A 22702-nucleotide genomic window follows, 5' to 3' on the forward strand; every position below is an offset into this window, starting at 1 on the left:
GGTGGAGAGAGATGAGAAATTTACGAGCCCTCTTACAACGTTTTCTGCGCTGTAATTAACCGACGGGAGGGGCCGGCTTGTGCGGGAAGGTAGAAGCCTGCAGCAGAGGGCTTGCACAAGCTACAGAGCAGCTGCCACATAAAAGGAGCCCTTGCTGCCAACTACAGATGCGGTAGTTTGTGTTTATCTCTCCTGTCAGTTGGGGCCCCGGCTCGGCTGCTGTTATTGCTCAGTTCAATAGTTAATTTTCACATAAACCAGAGGGCTGGCGCTTTCTCTGTCCTTTCCCCCTTTTGTTTTGTTTGGGCTTTTTGAATTCTCTCTGGCGACGCCTCCGATCTGACTAAAAGCTTTAAATTTACGGCTTGCCGCTCGGCGGGGCCTTTCGTCCCCAGGCTCGGAGACTAGCCCCCTGCCTTTCACTGCAGCGGTACCCCACTTCTCCTCCCCTCCTCTGCTTTGGTACCAGGCCCCACCGCACTCCCCCTGCACTGGGAGGATGCCGCAGTGGGAAGGGAGGGTGTTGCTGGCAAGTGTGCTTGGGGACCTAGATTAACTGGATGGCGTGAACGTTTTGGGGGGGTGGGGGTGCAGGAGAGTGAGTGTGTGAGTAGCGGACGAAGGGGATGGGCGTGGGATCCGGGCAGCACCTCACTCATGACATTTCTGTGTGGCTAGAAGCCATGAAAACACTCTGGGGCTCCGATAACATGTCGTCATTACACACCTGCCCAAGCTGTGGGGTTTGGATCCGGAATTGGATCTGAGGCCAAACTTTTTCCAAGTCCAGTCGCATTGGGATCTGGTTCAGCCCTTCCGGAGGCAGGCCCATGCTGCAAAGTTCACCATCCAGCCAGATGCAGCGTTTCGGGGAGTTTGGCTCTGTGGTTTTCAATCGGGCCCTTCTCTGGTTTATAGGTTTTGCAGCCCTGTAATGCCCCCGATTTAAACGGGCAAACACATTTTTAGGTATACATCACATCCAACGTATGCTGGACCCTGTACATGTGCAGAGAAAGGCCCAGGTCTTCAGCTGGTGTAAATCGGGGTATCTCCAGGGGTGCAATGTCCATTTACACTAGCAGAGACTGTGGCCCATTGTCTCCGCCCTGAAGAGCCCATGCTCTGGAGATAGACTGATGGAGAGTTGGGCTCAGAGCAGAATCAGGTCCTAGCCCTTCAGCAAACAATAGTGCAAACCACCATTTGGCTGGTGATTTGTTGGCGAACCCAGGGCCAGTCATGGCCGTGCCCTGTGTCTCCATGTGCCCACCTGTAACAGGCAGTTAAACAATACCTACCTACCTACCTGGCAGTGACACTCACACAGTCAATGTCTGTGACGGGCTAGGGGAACTTTGGCTGAAAGGTGCGGCAGACCTGCTAAGCATCACTCGTGATTAGTTTTCAGTATTGCCAGCCCCATGGGGTCTTATTTGCCTTCTGGGGTTTGGCCTTTAGGTTATGCTCGGGTCGCGTTTTGAAGCTTTTCCCCCCCACCACAGAAACTAGAAACTTTTTTGATGAAAGCCAAGATTCTCACATGATCACCTGACTCCAGGAGCTGGGGTTTTCGGAAAAAACACCAGTTATGGTGAGAGTCAGGGTCAGATTGCCCGAGAGTTTGTTAGTATTGTTGTCACACTTCTTATTATTTGCTTTTAAGCTAAAGCAGCTTTTCGGAGCAGGGGGGTGGTCGTGCAGTTAAGGCACTGGAGTGTTCTAGTGTGGAGTGTGAGTTCTCAGGCACTCGGTGTTCTAATCCCAGCTGTGCCACGGACTCACTGTGGGCAAGTCACTGAATCTCTCCGGGCCTCAGTTCTCCATCTGTACAATGGGGACAATAGCACTTTCTCCCACCTTTTGCCAAGACAGGGACTGTCCCATACTCTGCCTGCACAGTGCCTAGCACCGGGGGGGCCCTGATCTCGGTTGGCCACCAAGACGCTACCAAAAAGTAGGTAGGAGATAGCAATTAATAACGAATGCCGAGTTAACGAGGGCGTCGCTCCCATCCCAACTTGACACTAGCCCGTTTGATCCTTGTGGGACGGGACACCTCAGCAGAAGGAGGAGCCGCAAAGACCCCAGGATCAGCTAATGGCTTGGAGCAAAGAAAGCAGGGACAGGAGTGAGGTCAGAGGTTGAAAAATGAGGGATCCATGGGGCAGAGAACCGCAGACAGTGCCCTCTGCTCCGAGGGGAGTCTGTGGGCACTGCCCAGAGGATCTCTGCTGGGATGCGTGCTCGGAAAAGGCCACATGGTGACAGAGAGGCTGCCTGTCCACCTTCCTCCATGTGAACAGCCAGGTTGGTCAATGCCAGGAGGAAGGCCAGCTCCTGGGAGCTGGAAGCTCAGCGGTGGGAGCCGCGTCACAGTCTCTGTGCTGGGACAGCCCAGGCCTCCGGCTCCGTCTGAGGCTGGGTCTCGCTGAGAGGCGAGGCTGTTCGGAGCCGTCTGCCGAGGAGCCAGGGGAGATATCCGAAGTGACATTTGCCGTGATGCCGTGACTCACACATCGGCATGCCATGGTAATGGCGGGGGAGGAGAACGCATGTGCCGCTCTCATTCGGGGCTGGGAGGTGTCACGGTCTGGCCAACTGGAAACTAAGATTCTCCCATGAACTTGGTCAACTGCACACGCTGCTAACACCTGCTCTGCAACACACCTCGGGGGTGGGGGTGCAGAACAAGAGGGCAAGGGGGAGGCGTGGGGGAGTGTGTGTGGGCACCTGGTTATGGGGGGGTATGGATGTACCGTGGCTGGTGTCGTAGAAGGCATGTGTGTCTGGGGAGGTTCTGCAGTGCGTTCTGTACATGTGTGTGGGTGTGAGGGGTAGGGCATGGGTGATCGGGGGGAGGGATAGCTCAGTGGTTTGAGCATTGGCCTGGTAAACCCAGGGTTGTGAGTTCAATCCTTGAGGGGGCCATTTAGGGAGCTGGGGCAAAAATTGGGGATTGGTCCTGCTTTGAGCAGGGGGTTGGACTAGATGACCTCCTGAGGTCCCTTCCAACCCTGAGATTCTATGAGTCTATGATCTGGCATGGTATATGCATGTATATTAGTAATATATTGGTGCATGGGGGGGTTCCCGTGTTTGCATGCGGTACTGTATATGTGCGCCTGTGTTGTGTACACAGGTGTGTACACAGACTTGTGTGGGGTGCATTAGGTGGAGCATGACCTTGTGCATGCATGTGTACACAGCACGTACACAAGTGTGATTACGGGTCACGGGGGGGAAGTGGGTCTGGCCTGTGTTTGCACGGTGTTTGGAAGTGTGTGTCAGAGTGTGTAATCCCGTTCGCTGGGATCGAACTGGGGACCTCTGGAGCTTAGTGCACGACCCTCTACCGCATGAGCTAAAAGCCAACTGGCTGTTCGCTAAGGCTGTAGGGCAGACTCATTAACCTCTCTCTCTAAGTGGTCTGGGTGCCACTAGATGGGACAGACACCACACCCAGAAGGTGTGTGGCTTACATGTGCACTAGTGTGGTACGTGTGGGGTGCGTATATGGGGTGCTTGTGTATTTGGGGAGGGGGGCACATTGAGTCTCCACATGTTCCTCTGGGGCTAGCCCTGTCCCAACCCACTTCCCCACTGCCCTGTCCCAGTCCCAGCTGGGGAGCCCCGTGGGACAGGCTCCTTGTCCGATCTCTGTTCGGCGCGGCTCAGGGCACCATAGCAGGGCACTGGTAACAACCCCTGGCCTTTCTCCCCAACAGCGCCTCCCATCTCCATCTCAGTCATTGCTGCGGACACGCCCGCCCCCTTCAGCCGCTACCAAGCGCAGAACTTCACTTTGGTCTGCATAGTCTCTGGAGCGAAGCCTGCCCCGACGGTGAGTACAGCAAGCGCACGGGAGACCCCGTGGCACTTTGGTTCCTGCCCCGCATACCTGGCGCTGCCTGCCTGCCGAGCCGTCCGTCTCTCCAGCCCTGCAAGCCAGGCTCACGCAATGCAGGCCCCGTGCACGCACTGCGGGGTTGGTACAGGGCGCACAGGGGCAGCAGCGCCCACCTGCCCTGCCCGGACAGCAGGGTGGCGTCTGCAGAGCCTGCAGCAGGCACGATATGAAGTCAGGTGCAGCGGAGTTATCTACAGGCCAGAGGGACGTTCCCATGCGCCATGTGTCTGCATTGCTACAGTCCAAGCTGAGACATGCGGGATGGCGGGCGAATGGGCCTGATGCTTTGCTTGGAGCACGCCCTGGAGTAGACGCGCTTCCCCACCCCTCCTCGGATCCTTCTCCCCGGTGCAAATAGCAACCCCCCACTCCGGCCTCCTTCCCAGGGCTGATCTCCCCTGTAGGATCCCCAGCCACCCTCACCCCCAGGGCCCTCGTTACCTACCATCTTCGGTTCTGGTCCCAGCTCCACTCCGTGCTGGGCCTGGTGCTGATACACGGCTGCGGTCTCTGAAGCGAAGTGTCTTATTGTCCGTAGTGACGCATGTGCCAGAGAATTGTGGCTGCCGCGCTGCAGAGGAATCTACTGGGGTCAGACAGGGTAAACGGCCTGTATGTTACCTGGCTGGGCACAGGTTTGTGCCTCACCAACTAAAAATGCAAGCCATGTGCCAGCCAGGAACCAGGATGTTTTTCAGCCTCTTGAGTGTCCTGGGTTGGTGAGACACTGAATCAAACTGGCCTTGTGTAGAGGAGATTGAGATGAATGGGTTTTACCCTTTGCATGCCAGGCAGCAGTCAGCCCCGCCATCGGAATCAGGTTCCATTTTCTTCCAGTCAACAAAGAAATCTGCCCCCCAGTCAGTCCGGTTGGGACTGGGACCCCGTCCGGCTGGCAGCAATGTCAGGAAGAAGAGTGGCCTTGGCTTGGGCTAGCCGTCCAGCCCAGCTGTGGTGCCCTGAAGGCCAGGGGCCAGATCTAGTTTGAAACCACGAGGGAAACGCTAGTTCCTGATTTTACAGACTCATCCCGCAGCGCAGTCTGAAGGAAGATGCCTGGGACTGGAATAACAGTGGGGCGGTGAGTCAGGTGTGAGGTTCATCGGCAGAGCTGACAGGTGGACACCTGCCCGCGTCACTGGTGAAATCCACTCCTGATCACCCACAAGCTGCGACCAAACCAATGTTATTGCCCACCAGGCTCGAAAGGCTTCCATGGTGGAGACCAGGCGGAGCTGGTGCCCCCTACTGGGGCTGTTGAAGGCTGTGATACATACCTCCCCCTGCCTCCTGGTCTACACCAGCCAGGTGTGACTGGGAGCACAAGTGTCAGGGCACTGAGTCATCTACACCTGCTGTGGGATGGTGGTAAAGATGGCCAGGCCCTGTCTCTGCTAGCCCTGCTGCCCTTGGAGACACCCTGGTGGGCGTGTAAAGGGGGGGCATGTTGCGGGGAGGAGCGGTTCAGGTGGGATATAGTGCAGCCACAGGCTCTGGGGAGAAATGCCATTGCCTTGGGGAGGGAGGAGAAAGGCAGCACCCTGTTGTCAGTTCCTAGGAAGGATGGGAGGTACGGCGGTGGGGGTGGGGATATAGGTGGGGTGGTGGGGATGGGGATGGGTCAGGGAGAGGGTGTGAGTGCAGGTGGTGGGGATGGTAGGTATGGATGGAGCAGGGACGATGCTAGGTATAGGTGGTGGCGACAGGTGGAGTGGGGGGTAGCAGTGGCAGGGGGTACAAGCAGCGGTGATGGGCACAGGTGCAGAGGTAGGTATGGATGGAGCGGGGGCAGCGGTGGGTATAGGTGGAGTGGGGAGTAGTGGTGGAGGGAGTGGGGGTGGCAGAGGCTATGCCTGGGGGTAGCAGGCACAGGTGGGGTGGTGGTGGGCACCAGTGAGGATGGTGGGGGTAGCTGTGAGGAGGTGGAGGAGGGTCCTAGGAGGCACTAGGAGTTCCCTCCATGCAAAGTATGGATTGTTTTCAGCTGAGTCTCGCTCTGGGGGAAGGTGCCAGACTGACAGCTCTGAAGACAGGAGTCCTCTGGGTGGCCCAGAGCAGGTCCAGCCTAGACAGCAGCAGGGGATGTTTCTCCCAAACCTGGGCCCACCTGTAAAGGTGAATAGTCCCTGGGTGTGTGCCCCAACAGCCAAAGGTGCTTCATGATTGAGGTTTTACTGATGTTTAAACCTGCCCACAGGAATGAAGCTGAGATCCACCAAACTCATCTCACATGTGCTACATGCTCATTGCCAGCTCCGGCCAGATTCTGACTGGCACCACCACCTTCACCTCTTTCCAGCCTCTGCCCCCCCCCCCCCCCCCGTTTCCCCAGGGAAACGCTGTTAGATGCTCTCGTTTGCTCGGCACTCACATGAACATACAGGCTCACAGCAAAGGCCTTAGTCCACTGCATCAGGTGATGTCTTCGGCAGGTTTTATTGTCTAAGCTTCCTTGAAGGCAGGCTCTGAACTTAGTTTGTGAATGATTTTCCTTTAAATAAACACACAGAGGAGACTGGGGGGTTCTCTGCTCTGTCAAAGGATCAGGAGTTATTCCAGCCTCTGCATTCTGATGTTCAAGGCATTTAAATAAAAATATTGTGTCATTTTTCAAACACTTATCTCCGAAGAGTCCTGCAGCCTTTATATTACACCGAGACTTCAGAGACTTTGAAGGAGTGCTTTGAAATGGAATACAGTTCTGCTGTAGAGTGGCTTTCAAAATCCCTACGCAGGCATTGTGGTGTCTGCGAGGGACACTCACCCTGAGATCTCAACACGCGCACCCACGGCTGCTGCCCTCGTGAGCACTCTGACATACACACGCACCCTGCTCACACACCATTTCCTCACACACTCACCTCAGACACACACTCGCCCCCTGCACACACTCACCTTCTCGGATACACACTACATACACACACTCACCTTTTCATGCACGCGCTCACCTTCTCAGATAAACATGCGCACCCCCTACACATTCACCCACACTCACCTTCTTGTGCAGACACTTCACACCCTCTCCAACTCTCTCTCATCCCCTCTGGACTTTCCCCTCACACTCGGCTGCTCATGAGCAGTCCTGCGTCCTCTTGCTCTCACACACGCTCGTTCTTAGGCTGTGACACAGACAGACACACACCCGTGTCTCGCACGCACTCACCTCACTCGGACACTCCGGCTCATCTCTGCACCGACACAGAGAGATCATCGGCTGTTGTCTAGTGGCACACCCTCCCCTCTGCCTTGCCCACACATTCTGTGTCCCAGGATCAGTGAGGAGGCTGGGGTCAGCGAAGCGGTAGAGGACAGTGCTGGATGAATAATGTCTCATGCAGGCAGCCTCAGGGAGCCAACTGGTGTCCCACCCCAGTGACTCTCTGGCCATCCGTCCCTGTCACGCTGCCCAACCGTCCTCTGCTGGCATTGGCCACCTCAGCCTGTCTGGCCTTGTCGCTCCTGGAAGGCATTGTGGGTAACATAGCGCAGCGTCTCTTGTGACTATTACTGGCAGGGCTGTTTCTTTAGCTCAGTGGCCAGGTGCAGGCCTAGAAAGTTAGCGGACCCCGGTTCTAGTCTCGGCTCACCTCTGCCAGAGATCACCAGCCTTATGGAGAAGCACCAAAAGAGACCAAGAGGGGATACGAAGGTAGAAGCTAATGTAGCCCCCCGCCCCACCACCACGTTGACTTGCCCATTCTCCTGGCTCCTTGGTGTGTGATACCAACTTAGGTCCCCGTATGCATCAGTAGGTCGGGTGACTGGGGTCTCAGGGAGTCTGAAGGTGGGAGAGTCCATCTCAGATCACCTCTCAGTGCGACCCAGAGTCCTTCATACCCAGGTTGCTGGTTCAAATCTAGCCAGGGAGGATCGTAGCTGGAAGTTGCTGCTGTCTAACAGCCGTTCAGTGGCCTGGATGGGACGGGTTGTGTTTGCTGTGATCCCGAGTGGACAAGTGTCTGTCCAATGGGCAGCCCCACAGAGGCCAAGAGCTGGGTGGAGCTACGCTCTGGTCCCAGGGATGGACGGCTCACGGGGGTCAGAGTGGAGCAGGCTCATTGGCGCAGAAAGGAGCTGCCAAAGCGGCGCCATCAAGTCCCCCGTCTCTGGGACTCTGGCTGTCCCTGTGAATCCTGTATGCTTGCCAGCAGGTGAGGGGGGCATCCTTTGGGACCCGGGGTGAGTGGCCAGCAGTAACCCAGGCCCTCCCTCTTTCCCTCCCCAGGTGTATTTTAAGAGAGACGGGGAGCTCATAGAGGTGGTGCCCCTCCTGGAGCCTCCATCCAGCGCCGCCGGGTTACAGGACAGCCGAGCTGCTCGGAACCTGCTGAACCGCGACCTGGATGACACCAAGATGCAGAAGTCCCTATCCCTGCTGGACGTGGAGGACCGGGGCGGGCGGCCCTACACGGAAGACCCCCTCAAGAGCCTCACCCCTGACCCGGGACTTCTGTTCAACCCGGCCACCGAGATCATCCCAGAGACTGTGGTGAGCCGGGAGTTCCCGAGGTGGGTCCACAACATGGAGCCCGTCTACTACTTCCACCACACGCACATCCCCCTCAGCGACGGCACCGTGGAGGTGCGGGCCATGCTCATGTGGACGCTTAACCCGCAGATAGACAATGAGGCGCTCTTCAGCTGTGAGGTCAAGCACCCCGCGCTCTCCATGCCCATGCAGGCCGAGGTCACGCTAGGTAAGGCGCGCATGGGGGCGGGGTGGTTTAAAGGGACACGGCGTCATGTCTGATTCGCAGTGCTCTCGGCTTTTGTCTGTCTGGTTTAGGGTGATAAAGACCCCTCCGGCCCTACGCTCCTTCTCTCTTTCATCCCCTCGCTCTCCTTCTCCCATCCCACCTCCTCCAGCTCCCCCCACCCTTTCTTTCCTACCACACCCTGTGTTTTCTCCCTCTTGCTCATCTCCCTCCCCTCCCACACTCTTTCCTACCCTTTGCTTTGCTTTCCAAGTCTTTCTGCTCCTGCCTGGGCATGGAAGGAGGCCTGCCGACCGTGGGTTGAGGGGCTTCTTTGGGTCTCTGTGTCTGCTGGTTATGGGAGGGGGTGGCAGTCAGGACCCTTGGGGTGTGTCTAAACAGCAGCTGGTGGCATGCCTCCCAGCCCAGGGAGACAGATTCATGCAAGTGGGGCTCGAGCATGGGTGCTAAAAAGAGCAGTGTGGCCGTTGGGGCTCTAGCTGGAGCCCGGGCGCTCAAGCTTAGGGTTCTTAGGTTCTATCAGGCAAGGTTCTATGGGGGTTCTTGGGTTCTGTGATCAGCTGAGGGAAGCTGCTTCCCTCCCTCCCCTGTGCCCGCTGCAATGGAGCATGGCCTAGTGGAGAAACCATTGGACTAGGATTTGAGAAACTGGTTCTATTACCAGGTGACCTTGAGCAAGACACTTACTTGCCTCAGTTTCCCCATCTGTCAAATGGAGATAATGATCCTGACCTCCTTTGTAAAGCACTTTGGGATCCCTGGATGGAAAGCGCTAGATAAGCGCTACTTACGATGATGAACTGCACCTTGAGCTGTGATTCTGTTCACTCTCAGGAGCTAAGCCTTGTCAGCTCTTGGAGGGGTGACCCCCCCAAGGCACATACCTGGGGTGTACGGGGCAGTAATGCCAGATATACATCAGAAGATGCTCCTCTCTCTGAGCCAGAACTGGGCTAATGGGTGAGCAGGGGGGGTGCTGGGAGAGGCTGTCCTGCTAGAGGGGCCGTGTCCTGCAGGAGACGTAAAACCAAGCTTCTGACCACTTGCAAGCGTGAAAGATGCCCTGGCGCTTTTTGCCACAGCGGGCATTACCCTGGCTGTTCTGCAGGTGTCCCTCGTTTCTCCTACAGCATTGTGTGGTGTAGCTGCGCTGTTACGCTCCCCAGAGGGGGTTGCATTTAACCACGGCTGCGTGATGAGTGGATATACGCTGTGTGGGCTGCTCCAGGAGTCAGTCTCCTTTACTCTCCCTTATTTCTGGCTGCCTGTTCGTTCAGCCCCTTTCTTAACCCTCTGCTAACCCAGGGAAATGTTTGGGACCTGCAACCGCTCAGTTCCCCTCCTGCCCTGCACCACATTCACCTCTCTCCCTCAGTGCCTTGGCCACACACCAGTTCCTCGGAGATTGTTCTGCCAGGCCCATTGGGCGCCCTCACACACTGGGCCGAGGGGCCACGGCGGGGCCCTCGGAACACCTCTTACCTGGCTCTCTGCGCTGGGGCAGATTCCGGCCCTCTCCCCCGGCGACGCGGCCCTTGTGCTGAATGGCACTGGCTCCTGTGCCAAGTCCCATGGCAGCCACCAGAAATGGGGCAGCCACCACATCCACAAGGGCTGGCTTGGCCTCAGTGTCCTCCGTTGCCAGCGCTGCACCTGAAGCCGGCATCTTTCCAGGCCCTCGTTGACCCATCGGTCTGAGGGTCTCTCCCGGGGGAGGGTTGGCACGGCCCCGAGAGCCTTTTGCAGCGGGCACCCACTGTGGCACCCAGTCGGAAGGAGCAGAGCTCACTGTTACACCCACAGCCCCAAACCTCCCAGCTGGCTCCTTTAGACAAAAGATAAGGGGGGCTGGGGCACCCTTTCCTTGTCCCCAGAGAAATGCTGAGCAAAGAGTGGAGAAAGGGAAATACCTTGTGGCCAGAGGCAAGGCTTAGTCAGCAACCAGCTCTTCCCAGCCAGTGCTTCTCCGTCTGGGCCCACAGCACCACCTGCTTTCCAGCCGGGCCAAAGCTTACGGTGCCTTTGTGGGGTGGCCCTGGGAGGTTTGGACTCTCCTCTGCCTCACGCCTCATGTTCTATCCCCACTACAGAGACGCACTGAGCGTGCCACGCCCAGATCTTGGCTTCTGTGGGCCAAGCACCTCATGGCAGGGGACATTTTTGGCAAGGGATCCTCCCATCTAGATCTGCCCTTGCTGTGATGGATGGAGCCAGTTTGCTGACCTTCAAAGCTTGTCCCTTTCCCCCAGTCTTTGCCAGAGCACCTCTGTCTGGGGGCGGTTCAAGGCTCTTTGCTTCATGGGCAAGAATCCATTGACCTTTAATGGACTCAGGATCATTTAAGTTACTTGTTTTATTTCAGTTCATAGACATTCCTCTGCCCGGGGCTCTGGACACCAAAACAGCCCTTATCCAATAGGAGCCAAAGCAAATCTTCCCCTCGCGCCCAGCATGCATTTAAAGAGCTGCACTCCAGGGTTAAACAAGCAAGCCCTGGGATGCTGTGAAGGGGTCCCAGCCATACATGCAAAGGAAGAGGGGGATTTGCACTGAAAGTACTGCCCAGACTCATCAGTGTAGCCACATCCTCCAGTGGGTCTTCTAGCCTTTCCGCTCAAGGCACCCTCTCCGGCACGGACTTCACCCTCCTGCATGGTGGCTGTGTCGGCCCTGGAGTCCTGCTCTGTCCCTAGAGCGGGCACAGCACGGCCAGCAACAGCCCAACCACCCTCTGTGCTAACCCTGCAAGTGCGCCCCACGCTGGGGGAGAAGGCCGTCCTGAGTCCATGTCTGCTGAGGGAGCCAACAGGCAGATCCATTCGCGCCGGCCAGCTAGAGAGGAAAGTTTGTTTTTTTGTGATGTGGCCCTCAGGAACCAGAAAGAGAGCCCCTCTCCCCGAAACTCATTGCACCCATCACAGTCATCAGAGGGTAACAATGTTCCTTCAGCACTGTCTGGGCTGGATTCAAATCAGCCGCTGCAGAATCAAAGGGTTTCCTAGCTCATGACCAATCAGCTAAGCTGTCCATTTCCCCCTTCCCACCTCTGGCTGACTGTACCCCTCTTTCCTGACACATTCCTGTCTCCATAGCAGAAAACTCAGTATAACAAGGAAATTATGGGAGAGAGGCGGGGAATCTTCTGCTCTCAGTTGTCTTCAGCAACTAACGCTGGAACTAACAAGGCTCCAAATCGTGCTGACTTTATGAAAGTGGCTCCTTCCCCCGCTTGTAAAGCAATTCACTCTTCAAGGAGAGCCTCTCCAAAACAGCCCCAGCACTTCAAAAGGAAGAAGAGGGGAAGCATCTTGCATCCTTGCTGTTTTCTCCAAGCATATCAGACAGCAAAAGCTGCTCCGCTCAGTCCATTATTTTTCAGCCCAGAGAGGATTAAAGCCACCCTCATTAATATTTCAGGTTCTAGCACCCAAGATTAATTATCTCTTTCCTCTTGCTGGCGCAAAAAAATATAGAAAATCCCATTCAGCAGACACACTGCACAATGAAAAGGTCACTGTGTGATTGTTAAATGAAGTAGCTTAAAGAGGAGGCAGGACTTAACCTACCCATTGGTTTCCCTGTGTGCTGAGTGTATTTTTCACTACGCAACCCTCACCGCACGTCTCATGTCCCTTCAGATTGCAGTGTTGCATCCCCCCTTTGGGTAATGAGACTCCCAATTCCATGGCAGACCCTGGATCTGTAGAAGGGGTAAATATCCCTGATGCTGAGGACAAGGCCTGACTGGATTGGTGCATGTGTAAGAATTCTGGGAGATAACCAGCCATGTGGTTTGCAGGCCAGAGCAGAAGCCATGTTCAGGTGACTCAGGGATGCTGAGAGAAGTATGGGGGGAGGTGAGCAGTCCTCAGTGGTGAAAGGACAGGTTAAGGACTATTTAGAAAAGCTGGACATGCACAAGTCCATGGGGCCAGATCTAATACACCCAAGGGTGCTGAGGGAGTTGGCTGATGTGATTGCAGAGCCATTGGCCATTATCTTTGAAAACTCGCGGCGATCAAGGAAGGTCCCGGATGACTGGAATAAGGCAAATATAGTGCCCTTGTTTAAAAAAGGGAAGAAGGAGAACCTGGGGAACTACAGACCAGTCAGCCTCACCTCAGTCCCTGGAAAAATCATGGAGCAGGTCCTCAAGGAAACCATTCTGAAGCACTTGGAGAAGAGGAAGGTGATCAGGAACAGTCAACATGGATTCACTCAGGGCAAGTCATGCCTGACCAACCTGACTGCCTTCTGTGATGAGATAACTGGCTCTGTGGGTATGAGGAAAGCGGTGGACATGATATAGCTTGACTTTAGCAAAGTTTTTGATATGGTCTCCCACAGAATTCTTCCCAGCAAGTTAAAAAAGTATGGGTTGGATGAATGGACTATAAGGTGGATAGAAAGCTGGCTAGAATGTCGGGCTCAATGGGTAGTGATCAATGGCTTGATGTCTAGTTGGCAGCCAGTATCAAGTGGAATGCCCCAGGGGTTGGTCCTGGGGCTGGTTTTGTTCAACATTTTTATTAATGACCTGGATGATGGGATGGATTGCACCCTCAGCAAGTTCGCAGATGACACTAAACTGGGAGGAGAGGTAGATACTAAACTGGGAGGAGGGTAGGGATAGGGTCCAGAGTGACCTAGACAAATTGGAGGATTGGGCCAAAAGAAATCTGATGAGGTTCAACAAGGACAAGTGCAGAGTCCTGCACCTAGGACAGAAGAATCCCATGCACCGCTACAGGGTGGGGACCAACTGGCTAAGCAACAGTTCTGCAGAAAAGGATCTGGGGTTACCATTGACAAGAAGCTGGATATGAGTCTGCAGTATGCCCTTGTTGCCAAGAAGGCTAACGGCATGTTGGGCTGCATTAGTAGGAGCATTGCCAGCAGATTGACGGAAGTGATTATTCCCCTCTAGTCAGCACTGGTGAGGCCACATCTGGAGTATTGCATCCAGTTTTGGGCCCCCCACTACAGAAGGGATGTGGACAAATTGGAGAGAGTCCAGCGGAGGGCAACAAAAATGATTAGGGGACTGGAACACATGACTTACGAGGAGCAGCTGAGGGAACTGGTCTTGTTTACTCTGCAGAAGAGAGGAATGATGCGGGATTTGATAGCAGCCTTCAATTACCTGAAGGGGGGTTCCAAAGAGGATGGAGCTCGGCTGTTCTCAGTGGGAGCAGATAACAGAACGAGGAGTAATGGTCTCAAGTTGCAGTGGGGGAGGTCTAGGTTGGATATTAGGAAAAACTATTTCACTAGGAGGGTGGTGAAGCACTGGAATTTGTTCCCTAGGGAGGTGGTGGAATCTCCTTCCTTGGAGGTTTTTAAGGTCAGGCTTGACAAAGCCCTGGCTGGGGTGATTTCGTTGGGGATTGGTCCTGCTTTGAGCAGGGGGTTGGACTAGATGGCCTCCTGAGGTCTCTTCCAACCCTGATCTTCCATGATTCTATGAAGCGGATTGTTCATCTGAGCTTTCGGTGCTGTTGTAAATTTCCAGCTGGGAGTCCAAGTTACCAGATCCTGTGAGAATTAGCCTCAGTAGAACTGGCCAAAAAAAATGCTAATTGTTTTTCCTGGGAACTTTTACAGCATCTTATCCTGAAAATTTTCAGATTTTTCAACAACAAAAACAGACGGATGAACAAAAAAACCCAAAAAACCCAGCTGTTTTTTGAAAACTAAACATATTTTCGGTAAAAATGTTTTGCTTTTGGTTAGAAATGCTCAGTTTTAGAAAATCAAAAATGTTTACCCCCCCCCCCTCCCAAAAAAAAGTTGGATTTTGATTTTTTGTATGGAAAAAAATCAGATATTTTTCACTCCTTGCCGATGACCGAGATGGCAGGCATTCCAGAAAGCCCCGTACCGTTTGCAGGCCTCGCAAAGCAAGTGTTGCCAAACAGGTGAAAAAGAGGAAGTGAGACTGCCAACTGGAGCTCCCTTCACTTCAACAAGCATAACCTCAGAGGTGCTAAATGCTGGCTCATTGCACCTCACTGGAGGTGTATGGCCGAGACTGTATTTGTAACAGTGCCGTGTAAAGGAGAGTCCTGATTTGAAGTCCTAATTTCTTCCCCTCTAACTGTTGGAGGGAGGGAATCTCCATGGTGCTCTCAAAAACAAACAGCCTTGGAGCTTTGCCAGCACACCTTTCTGCTGTTCTTCCAGCACTGGCCACGCATGTACGTTAGCCCCAGTAATGTGGGTGCTGGGGTAAAATTTTGAACGGGGATTGTTGAGGAGCAGGATCTGTGGGTTCCCTAAGCATTGAACAGAGGCCCCAAACTCATTGCTCATAGATCATCATTGAGTTATCAGGTGATAACAGCTTTCTGTCCCTGCCAAATCCTGGATTCGATTCAAACCAGTGAGTGGCCCTGGCCAAACTTTTCTGAGGCCTGATTTCAAACTCCCTGAAATCAGTGGCAGTCTTTCTGTGAACTTCAGTGGGCTTTGGATCAGGCACTTCCCAACTCTGGATCTCCCCAAACCTTGGGACTAACTCATCACTAGTTCCCTGAGAAGCACTGTGTGTCTGCCTTTCTCCTCCTCCAAGATTTGTTCTGCTCTGAGTACCTAGGACCTGTCAGTGCCTCCTCTCCCCTACATACACATAAAGGCATTTCCCCTCAGCCCAAGGGCAGGAGTAACACGGCCAGATTTGCATTGCAACAGGTGGGTAAAGTCAGCATGAATTAATGCAGAGCAAGATTAGAAGCAGCAGGAAAGAGAGAGGACTTGCCAAAGGTACCCCTGTTCTCCATGATAAAGCCTATTCCACCACTCTGCTGGGACAGAAGTCCAGGGATCTATCCAGATGAACTATTAACAAGGGGAGAGAAAGGCATAGCCACTGGAATCCATGTAGGACGGACTGACCCAAATCTGCTCCCGGACACCAAAGCTTTAGAGTTCCTCACCAGCCTGAAATCCAGTTCTTGTGTCAGGAAGTTCCTATAGAGCCAGGTTCCATTTCTCTTCTCCTCCCAAACCCTGAGACCGATTGTCATCAAAGGACCCAGAGCCCATGTAGTAGAAGGAAACGGTGAGCTCTCCTGTCTGAAACCATCCAGCTAGCAGCTTGAAGAGGCCTGGCAGAGGAACATCCTCAAACAGCAAGAGGAGCCAATGGACTTGATCATCCTGTTGATGGTGCCTGGCTTCAGATCAGGCAGTGGCATCACGATGAGCAAGAGGGACCAGGCAGAGACAGCTGCTGCTGAGAAGGTTGTTTGCATCTGTGGAGAATGAAGCTCAGCAAAATGAAAGCTTGGAAGCAGATCCCATCCCATGCCTGCCCCACCTCCCTGCTGGTCAGTGCACCACGGGATTTGTTAGGACAGCTGCGCTGTGCTCCTGCTACAGATCCGTACCCCGCCAAGGGGGAGCTGTGTTCATGAGTGTGAGCGTGGGACATGCAAAAGCATCTGCTGGTGCTCTCTGCTCCTCCCATCCCATCCTCCCACACACAGAGATCCCAGCCCTCTAGCTGTCACTCAGTCTCCAGTCGTGAGCCCAGTGTTCCCCAAAGGAGTCAGGCCTGCAGCTAAACTAGAACCAGAACCTCCAGTCCCTGAACACTGGGGACGCTTGGCTGCAGATCTGAGTTCTGCAGCTCAGGCCCGTCTTTGGGTAGGGCACCCATAAACCATCCAGCAACACTTACAGCTGCCCACAGTCCTGGGGGCTCAGGGTCTCGGCCCCTGGCCACTTGTGAGCCAAAAGGCAGGGTCTGAGAATCAAACCCTACACCACCAAATGGTAGCATTTGCGCATCTCCTTGGCTAATCTACTGGCGCATGTAACAAACCTGTGCTTTGCCTTGTGTCTGTCCCCTCTGACAAACAGCCCACAGGAGAAAGGCAGCCTATGATGGTGGCTCTTCTGATGCTCTCGTCTACAGCATTATAAGAACACTGGGGCTAAGCTCATACACATCAGCGAAGCGCCTGGTCTGCTCTACGGAAGTTGTGTCTTTCTCTGCAGAGTCAGAGTGGAGAGGAGGGGGTGAGCGCATTGGATTCGCTGTGGCTGGAGTCTGTGTCAGGACTGGCACTCTCTGACCTTGTGCTGGCAACAGATCAAAGATCCAGCTTGATTTTTACAGCTGTCCGCTCCAGAGCAACTAGCCTAATGGTGCAGTACTAGGAGCTTGGCGGCTGCTGCCCACATGGCCACCCCCTGCTGTTAGGTCACGCTGAGAGATTGAAGGACAGATGTTTCCCACGCTGTTGCATCTTGCAGGTGACCAATGTCTCCATGCATGGAGGCAGAAGTTGGCTATTTCCCCTCACCAGGTGTTTCCTGGACAGTCAACGTGTTGGAAATCCCAGTAGGCTCCATCAGACTCCTCCGGTTGGAGTTCCCATCGCCCCAGTAGCCCCATTGCTCTCTTCCTGAGTCAAGTTGCCAGCTGGAATCAATGTGAGAACTTCCATCTGGAAATTCCCTTGGAGCCCTTTCCCAGCCATACAGCATGTGCCCTCACCACATGCCGGAGTGCTCGCTCGGCCAGCCCTGCTCCTCAGGCAGACGGGCTTTGCCCACGGAGCTGACATTGGTTCTTCATAGCCGGGTTGGCGGTGGCCTCCTGTCTGTGAACTGCTGGCTACTCCCCCAGCCAGGCAACATCCTCTCTTCAGCAGGGGTAGGAGCACTTAGCAACCTCCCCTTCCTGAGCACAGCTGGGCCAATAACAGAGTTTTTACTTTGCTGATAATGCCGAAAAATCTGAAAAAAAAACAAAATCCATTTGGATGGAACTGAAAAAAAGATTATTTTTTTAAAACATTTTCGTAATCTGGAAAAGAAAAAAAAATGGTTTTGTTCCAACGTTGAGTGGTTTTTAATGGTTTTCTTTAAACCATTCATTAAAATTGAAAGACACTTCAAAACAAAGCATCATTTTGAACCCAAAAAGTCACCGCAATTTGAAGGTGTTTTTTTCCGGTTCGAGCAATTTGTCGAAACCAACACAAATTCGAGAACCAGTTTGGTGTCGCCGATTCTTCATTTTACCCCGAAAGTCATTTCAGCAGACACATTTTGCCTCGCTCGTCCTCAGCTCCGGGAGGGGCCCAGAACCCAAATGGCAGGAGCCTGTGCCGAGCCAAGCAAGCTCAGGAGACAGGTGGTGAGCTAAAGAGATGAGACGGTTGTGCCAAGCACCGGGGCTGCTGTGGCACAAAGCGAGCCAGGGCCCACTCTGTGGGGAGCGTGGCCAGATGGCTGCCGTGCGTTTCTTCCTGCTGCTGTGCCTTAAGGAACCCTGGCTCAGATCACAGCCCTGGGGGGGGCAGGAGGATGGAGCCAGAGGGGTGTTTCTGAGCAGTGGGGAATCAAGGGACACAGGTGGATTCTGGGAAGATGGATGAGGAGGCAAATAACCCGCTGCCGCCTTTCCCTGTTACCGGAGGACATCATGTCAGGCCGTCACAGGCGATTAACCGCCCGTCAGGCTGTGGCCGGGGTGGGACTCTGTCTCATTAGCTCACCAATGCCCGCTGTCTCTGAAGGCCAGAGCTGGCTAATGAGTGACTCGCTCTCATGCTTATTCATAGGGGAGCAGGTTTCAAGACGCGCTGATGATATCTCAGTGATTCATGGTTTCTGGCCCGTGTCCCCCTGCTGATCTCTGCCCAGATGCAGCAGCTGCCCCGGCACGCCTGCCTTTGGCTGCAGGGCAAACACGCAGGCCCTGCAAGGGGAGATCACCCACCCTGCCATCGCCTAACCCACCTGTATTCCACCGTAGTCACGGGCGTGTCACCCACTGGCTGGTGTGTGTGCACCAGCACCCTCTGCTGGCTGGCATCTGAGCCCCGCACTGGTGTGGGCTTTCGACTGCTAACAGCCGAGGAGGAAGCTGCTTCCAGTCAAGGGGAAGGGGCTTGTGCTGTAGCAGCAAAAGGATCCCATCCAACCAACAGCGCTCAGAAACAGGTGGATTGGTGAAGAACTATCTGGTCATCTAGTCTCTCTCCGTGGGGGTGCACCTACGCTCCCTACACCCGGCCGGCTGTGCAGTGAGGAGATATGGGGTGTCCAGGCCTCCGTGTCCTTCCTCAGCCCCACACATGATCTGCTCACATCCTGAAGCATAAAATCTGATTAGCTCTTTATTAACAGGCATAACGACTGCACCAGTGTTTATTAATGCGCATAAAAATTAGCCAGCTTCTTTTTTATACCCAGCCACAGTATCTGACTCTTCTGAGCATCCCACTGGCGTGAAGAAACCTTTGCTATTAGCTGCCTGCCATCACTGTCACGACTGGCCCCTTGTTCTTAGCTGGTGGGACTGGGGGAAAGGAGGAGGGAGGCACTGTGCAGTTTTTTCACTTGTCATCTGTGAAGAGACTAATCCCCTCCTACCCATTTCGTTCCCAGGCTCCACGGTCCTGGGTTCTGAAAGCTGCCATCACAGGCCAGCACTGATGTACCCTCTTCCCAGGGTTATGCACCGGGCCCTACCAAATTCACAGCCACGGAAAACATGTCACGGACTGTGAAATCTGGTCTCCCCCTGTGAAATCTGGTCTTTGGGTGCTTTTACCCTATACTACAGAGATTTCATGGGGGGGAGACCAGTGTTTCTCAAACTGGGGGTTCTGACCCAAAAGGGAGTTGCGGGGGGGGGGCACAAGGTTATTTTAGGGGGGGTTGCAGTATGGCCACCCTTACTTCTGCGCTGCCTTCAGAGCTGGGTGGCTGGAGAGCAGCAGCTGTTGGCCAGGTGCCCGGCTCTGAAGGAGGTGCCCCGCCAACAGCAGCGCAGAAGTAAGGGTGGCAATTCCGCAACCCCCCGCTACAATCACTTTGCAAAGCTCACCCCACCCCCAACGCCTTTTTAGGTCAGGACCCCTACAATTACAACACCGTGACATTTCAGATGTAAATAGCTGAAATCATGAAATTTACTATTCTTAAACTCCTACGACCGTGAAAAATTGACCAAAATGGACCGTGAATTTGATGGGCCCTAGTTATGTGACACAGCTCAGGGATGATGGCTCAGTGGTTAGGGCACTTGCTTTGGACGTGGGCGGCCTGCGTTCAAGTCCCTGCTTTATCACAGGCCGCCAGTGTGACCTTGGGACAGTCACTCAGTCTCTCCGTGCCTCAGTTCCCCATCTATAACATGGGGTGACTAGCCCTGCCCTGCCTCACAGGGGTGTTGGAAGAATAAATATATTAAAGAGGAGAAGGCGCTCAGATACTGCTGTGATGGGGGTCTGATAAGTACACGGTGAGCTGGGGGTACAACAGGGCCGCACACCTAAAGAACCACAGGCCAGTGGAGAGAAAAGGGCTTGGGATCCCAAGGGAGTGAAGTCTCCATTAGGCCCAAGGAGGGAAGGGGGTCATACCTCAGGACTGTCCCCTGGGGAATCTCTGCATAGCGATGCTCAGTGTGCCACCCCCTAATGCCGTGAGCCTGCTGAGGAGAATTATGGGGTGGGGTGGAAGGAGCTCTGCACGAGCTACCTCCAGTGCCAGTCCCAGCTGCTGTGCCCCGTCCTGCAGAGGTGGACAGGGGAGTGGAGCCAGCAGGGCTGTGCCAGGAAAAGGGCTGTTTCCCCTTGTTTCCCCCACGGCTTGTTTCCCCCACGGTGCAGGAAACAGAGGTTGGTTCAGATTCAAAATCTGAGCCCCGGCCCTTGAGGCAGCCCGACTCTGTGTTGCCCCTTCCTCAGGGCAGATGGCAAGGTGCCAGTCCAGCCCTATATGAGGGAAAGGCAGAATTCGGCTCTTTAAAAGACCCAGTCTGAAGGCTCTGGGTTGAGCTGGAATGCGTGGCACAACCTGGCTGCTTTCTGAGGCCAGCAATGAGGTCCTGCCACGTCAGTGCTGGTTTGGAGCTGCTGTGTGACGGGGGCATCTCAGAAGAAGCAGAGAGCCCCAACCCAGGGATTGTTACGCTAATGGAGCAAGTGCTGCCGCCCTGCTGGCTGAAATGCAGAGTGGCGGATTCAGAGCAAATGTATCAGGCCCATTTGTTTTCTCATTTTTATACTGTGTAGCTCGAGTGTGAATGATGGCGTTAATCCTGCTGTGTATGGATGGAAGTGAGTGGACAGCCATCCTGGTGTTCGTATATATATTCAAATAACATAGATACCGGGCAGTGATCAATGGCTCTATGTCTAATTGGCAGCCGGTATCAAGCGGCATGCCCCAAGGGTCAGTCCTGGGGCCGGTTTTGTTCAATATCTTCATTAATGATCTGGAGGATGGCGTGGATTGCACACTCAGCAAGTTTGAAGATGACACTAAAGTGGGAGGAGAGGTAGATACGCTGGAGGGTAGGGATAGGATACAGAGGGACCTAGACAAATTAGAGGATTGGGCCAAAAGAAATCTGATGAGGTTCAACAAGGACAAGTGCAGAGTTCTGCACTTAGGACGGAAGAATCCAATGCACCGCTACAGACTAGGGACCGAATGGCTTGGCAGCAGTTCTGCAGAAAAGGACTTAGGGGTTAAAGTGGACGAGAAGCTGGATATGAGTCAACAGTATGCCCTTGTTGCCAAGAAGGCTAACGGCATTTTGGGCTGTATAAGTAGGGGCACTGCCAGCAGATCAAGGGACGTGATCGTTCCCCTCTATTCGACATTGGTGAGGCCTCATCTGGAGTACTGTGTCCAGTTTTGGGCCCCACACTACAAGAAGGATGTGAAAAAATTGGAAAGAGTCCAGCGGAGGGCAACAAAAATGATTAGGGGACTGGAACACATGACATATGAGGAGAGGCTGAGGGAACTGGGATTGTTTAGCCTGCGGAAAAGAAGAATGAGGGGGAATTTGATAGCTGCTTTCAACTACCTGAAAGGGGGTTCCAAAGAGGATGGATCTAGACTGTTCTCAGTGGTGGCAGATGACAGAACGAGGAGTAATGGTCTCAAGTTGCAGTGGGGGAGGTGTAGGTTGGATATTAGGAAAAACTTTTTCACTAGGAGGGTGGTGAAGCACCAGAGGCCCTGCACAGCTGCAGGGTTCACTGGCCTGTAGGGCTACTACGTCCCACAGGCTCAGGATGGTGTGCCTTTAGGGCTTGTGATGCTCCAGCTGCGGAGCCAGTGGGGACAATGGGCCAATGCACTACCTGGCATATATGTCTGTGCAGCAACTGAGGGGGCCAATACACTACCAGGCACCACAAGTTCCACGCTGGACTTAAAGGGGCAGCCACAACCTGGGCTCCATCCGCAGCGTCAGAAAGAAGAGGTCCCCCCCATGCTGGTGATCTGCCTGTGGATATGCACCAGTTCCCCTTCAGCAGAGCCTGCTGCCAGCCCTCCCCACCTCGCCTGCTGATGAAGACCCTGCTGTCCCCAGGCAGCCCCCTCGTGGTGCTATTTATATTTAAAGGCCCTGTTTAAAATAAATTTGCTGCCAGAAACAATCAGAGGGAACAGACCCGGCTGGGTGCGCGCCACTCCCCAGCTCTGATTTATTTAGAGCGATGCCTTGTAGAACGGTCCTCTGTTGTCTCCTGGAAGAGAAATGATTTGGGCTTTGCAGATGTGGGGATGCAGGGGACGCGGTGCCGGAAATCCCAGCCCTGCTAGCGACAAGGAGAGAAAAGTTGCTTCATGAACTTGGCAAACCTGTGGCTTCCAGAGAACAAGGAGTATTGGAATATTTTGGGCTATGGCATGCTGCCCCCTGCTGGATGGAGTCAAGCCTGCCCGAGTGTTTTGTGACTCATTCAAGCCGGGTAGGGGGGCACCAGACTAGAGGCAGGTGGCGGTGCCGGGAAAACGCAGGGCTGAAGAGAGGAGCCTAGTGGGTGGGGAACTTGGCTGCAAGACCTCAGCTCAGCGAGAGTCAGGCAGATGGGGCGTGACTCCCCAGAGCTTGGGTTTGATGTTCAGTTTATGAAACTACCCAGCGGCCTCTTGGACTTGGGATGCATTTAGGCCCCGATCCGCAATGATATTTATGCTCTTAACTCTCTCTGAAATCAATGTGGGGTTCGGTGCTTCGATACCTTTGAGGCTCTGGGCCTTCGAACCCTACCAGTACTGAGTAGCCACTGGGCCATGGCCTAATTCCTGG

General features: G+C 54.2%; 1 protein-coding gene across 1 annotated transcript in view; it reads left to right on the forward strand.

Annotated features, from left to right (window-relative positions):
• Window positions 1-22702, forward strand: part of IGSF21 (immunoglobin superfamily member 21) — a 150811-nt gene that overhangs the window by 119885 nt on the left and 8224 nt on the right. Inside the window, exons 5-6 of the mRNA XM_077837572.1 lie at window positions 3729-3844; window positions 8136-8607. Of these exons, the coding sequence (XP_077693698.1) occupies window positions 3729-3844; window positions 8136-8607 (588 nt within the window). The remainder of the gene's footprint in view (window positions 1-3728; window positions 3845-8135; window positions 8608-22702) is intronic.

Source organism: Eretmochelys imbricata, chromosome 18 (genome assembly GCF_965152235.1).
Source record: "Eretmochelys imbricata isolate rEreImb1 chromosome 18, rEreImb1.hap1, whole genome shotgun sequence".
NCBI lineage: Eukaryota > Metazoa > Chordata > Testudines > Cheloniidae > Eretmochelys > Eretmochelys imbricata.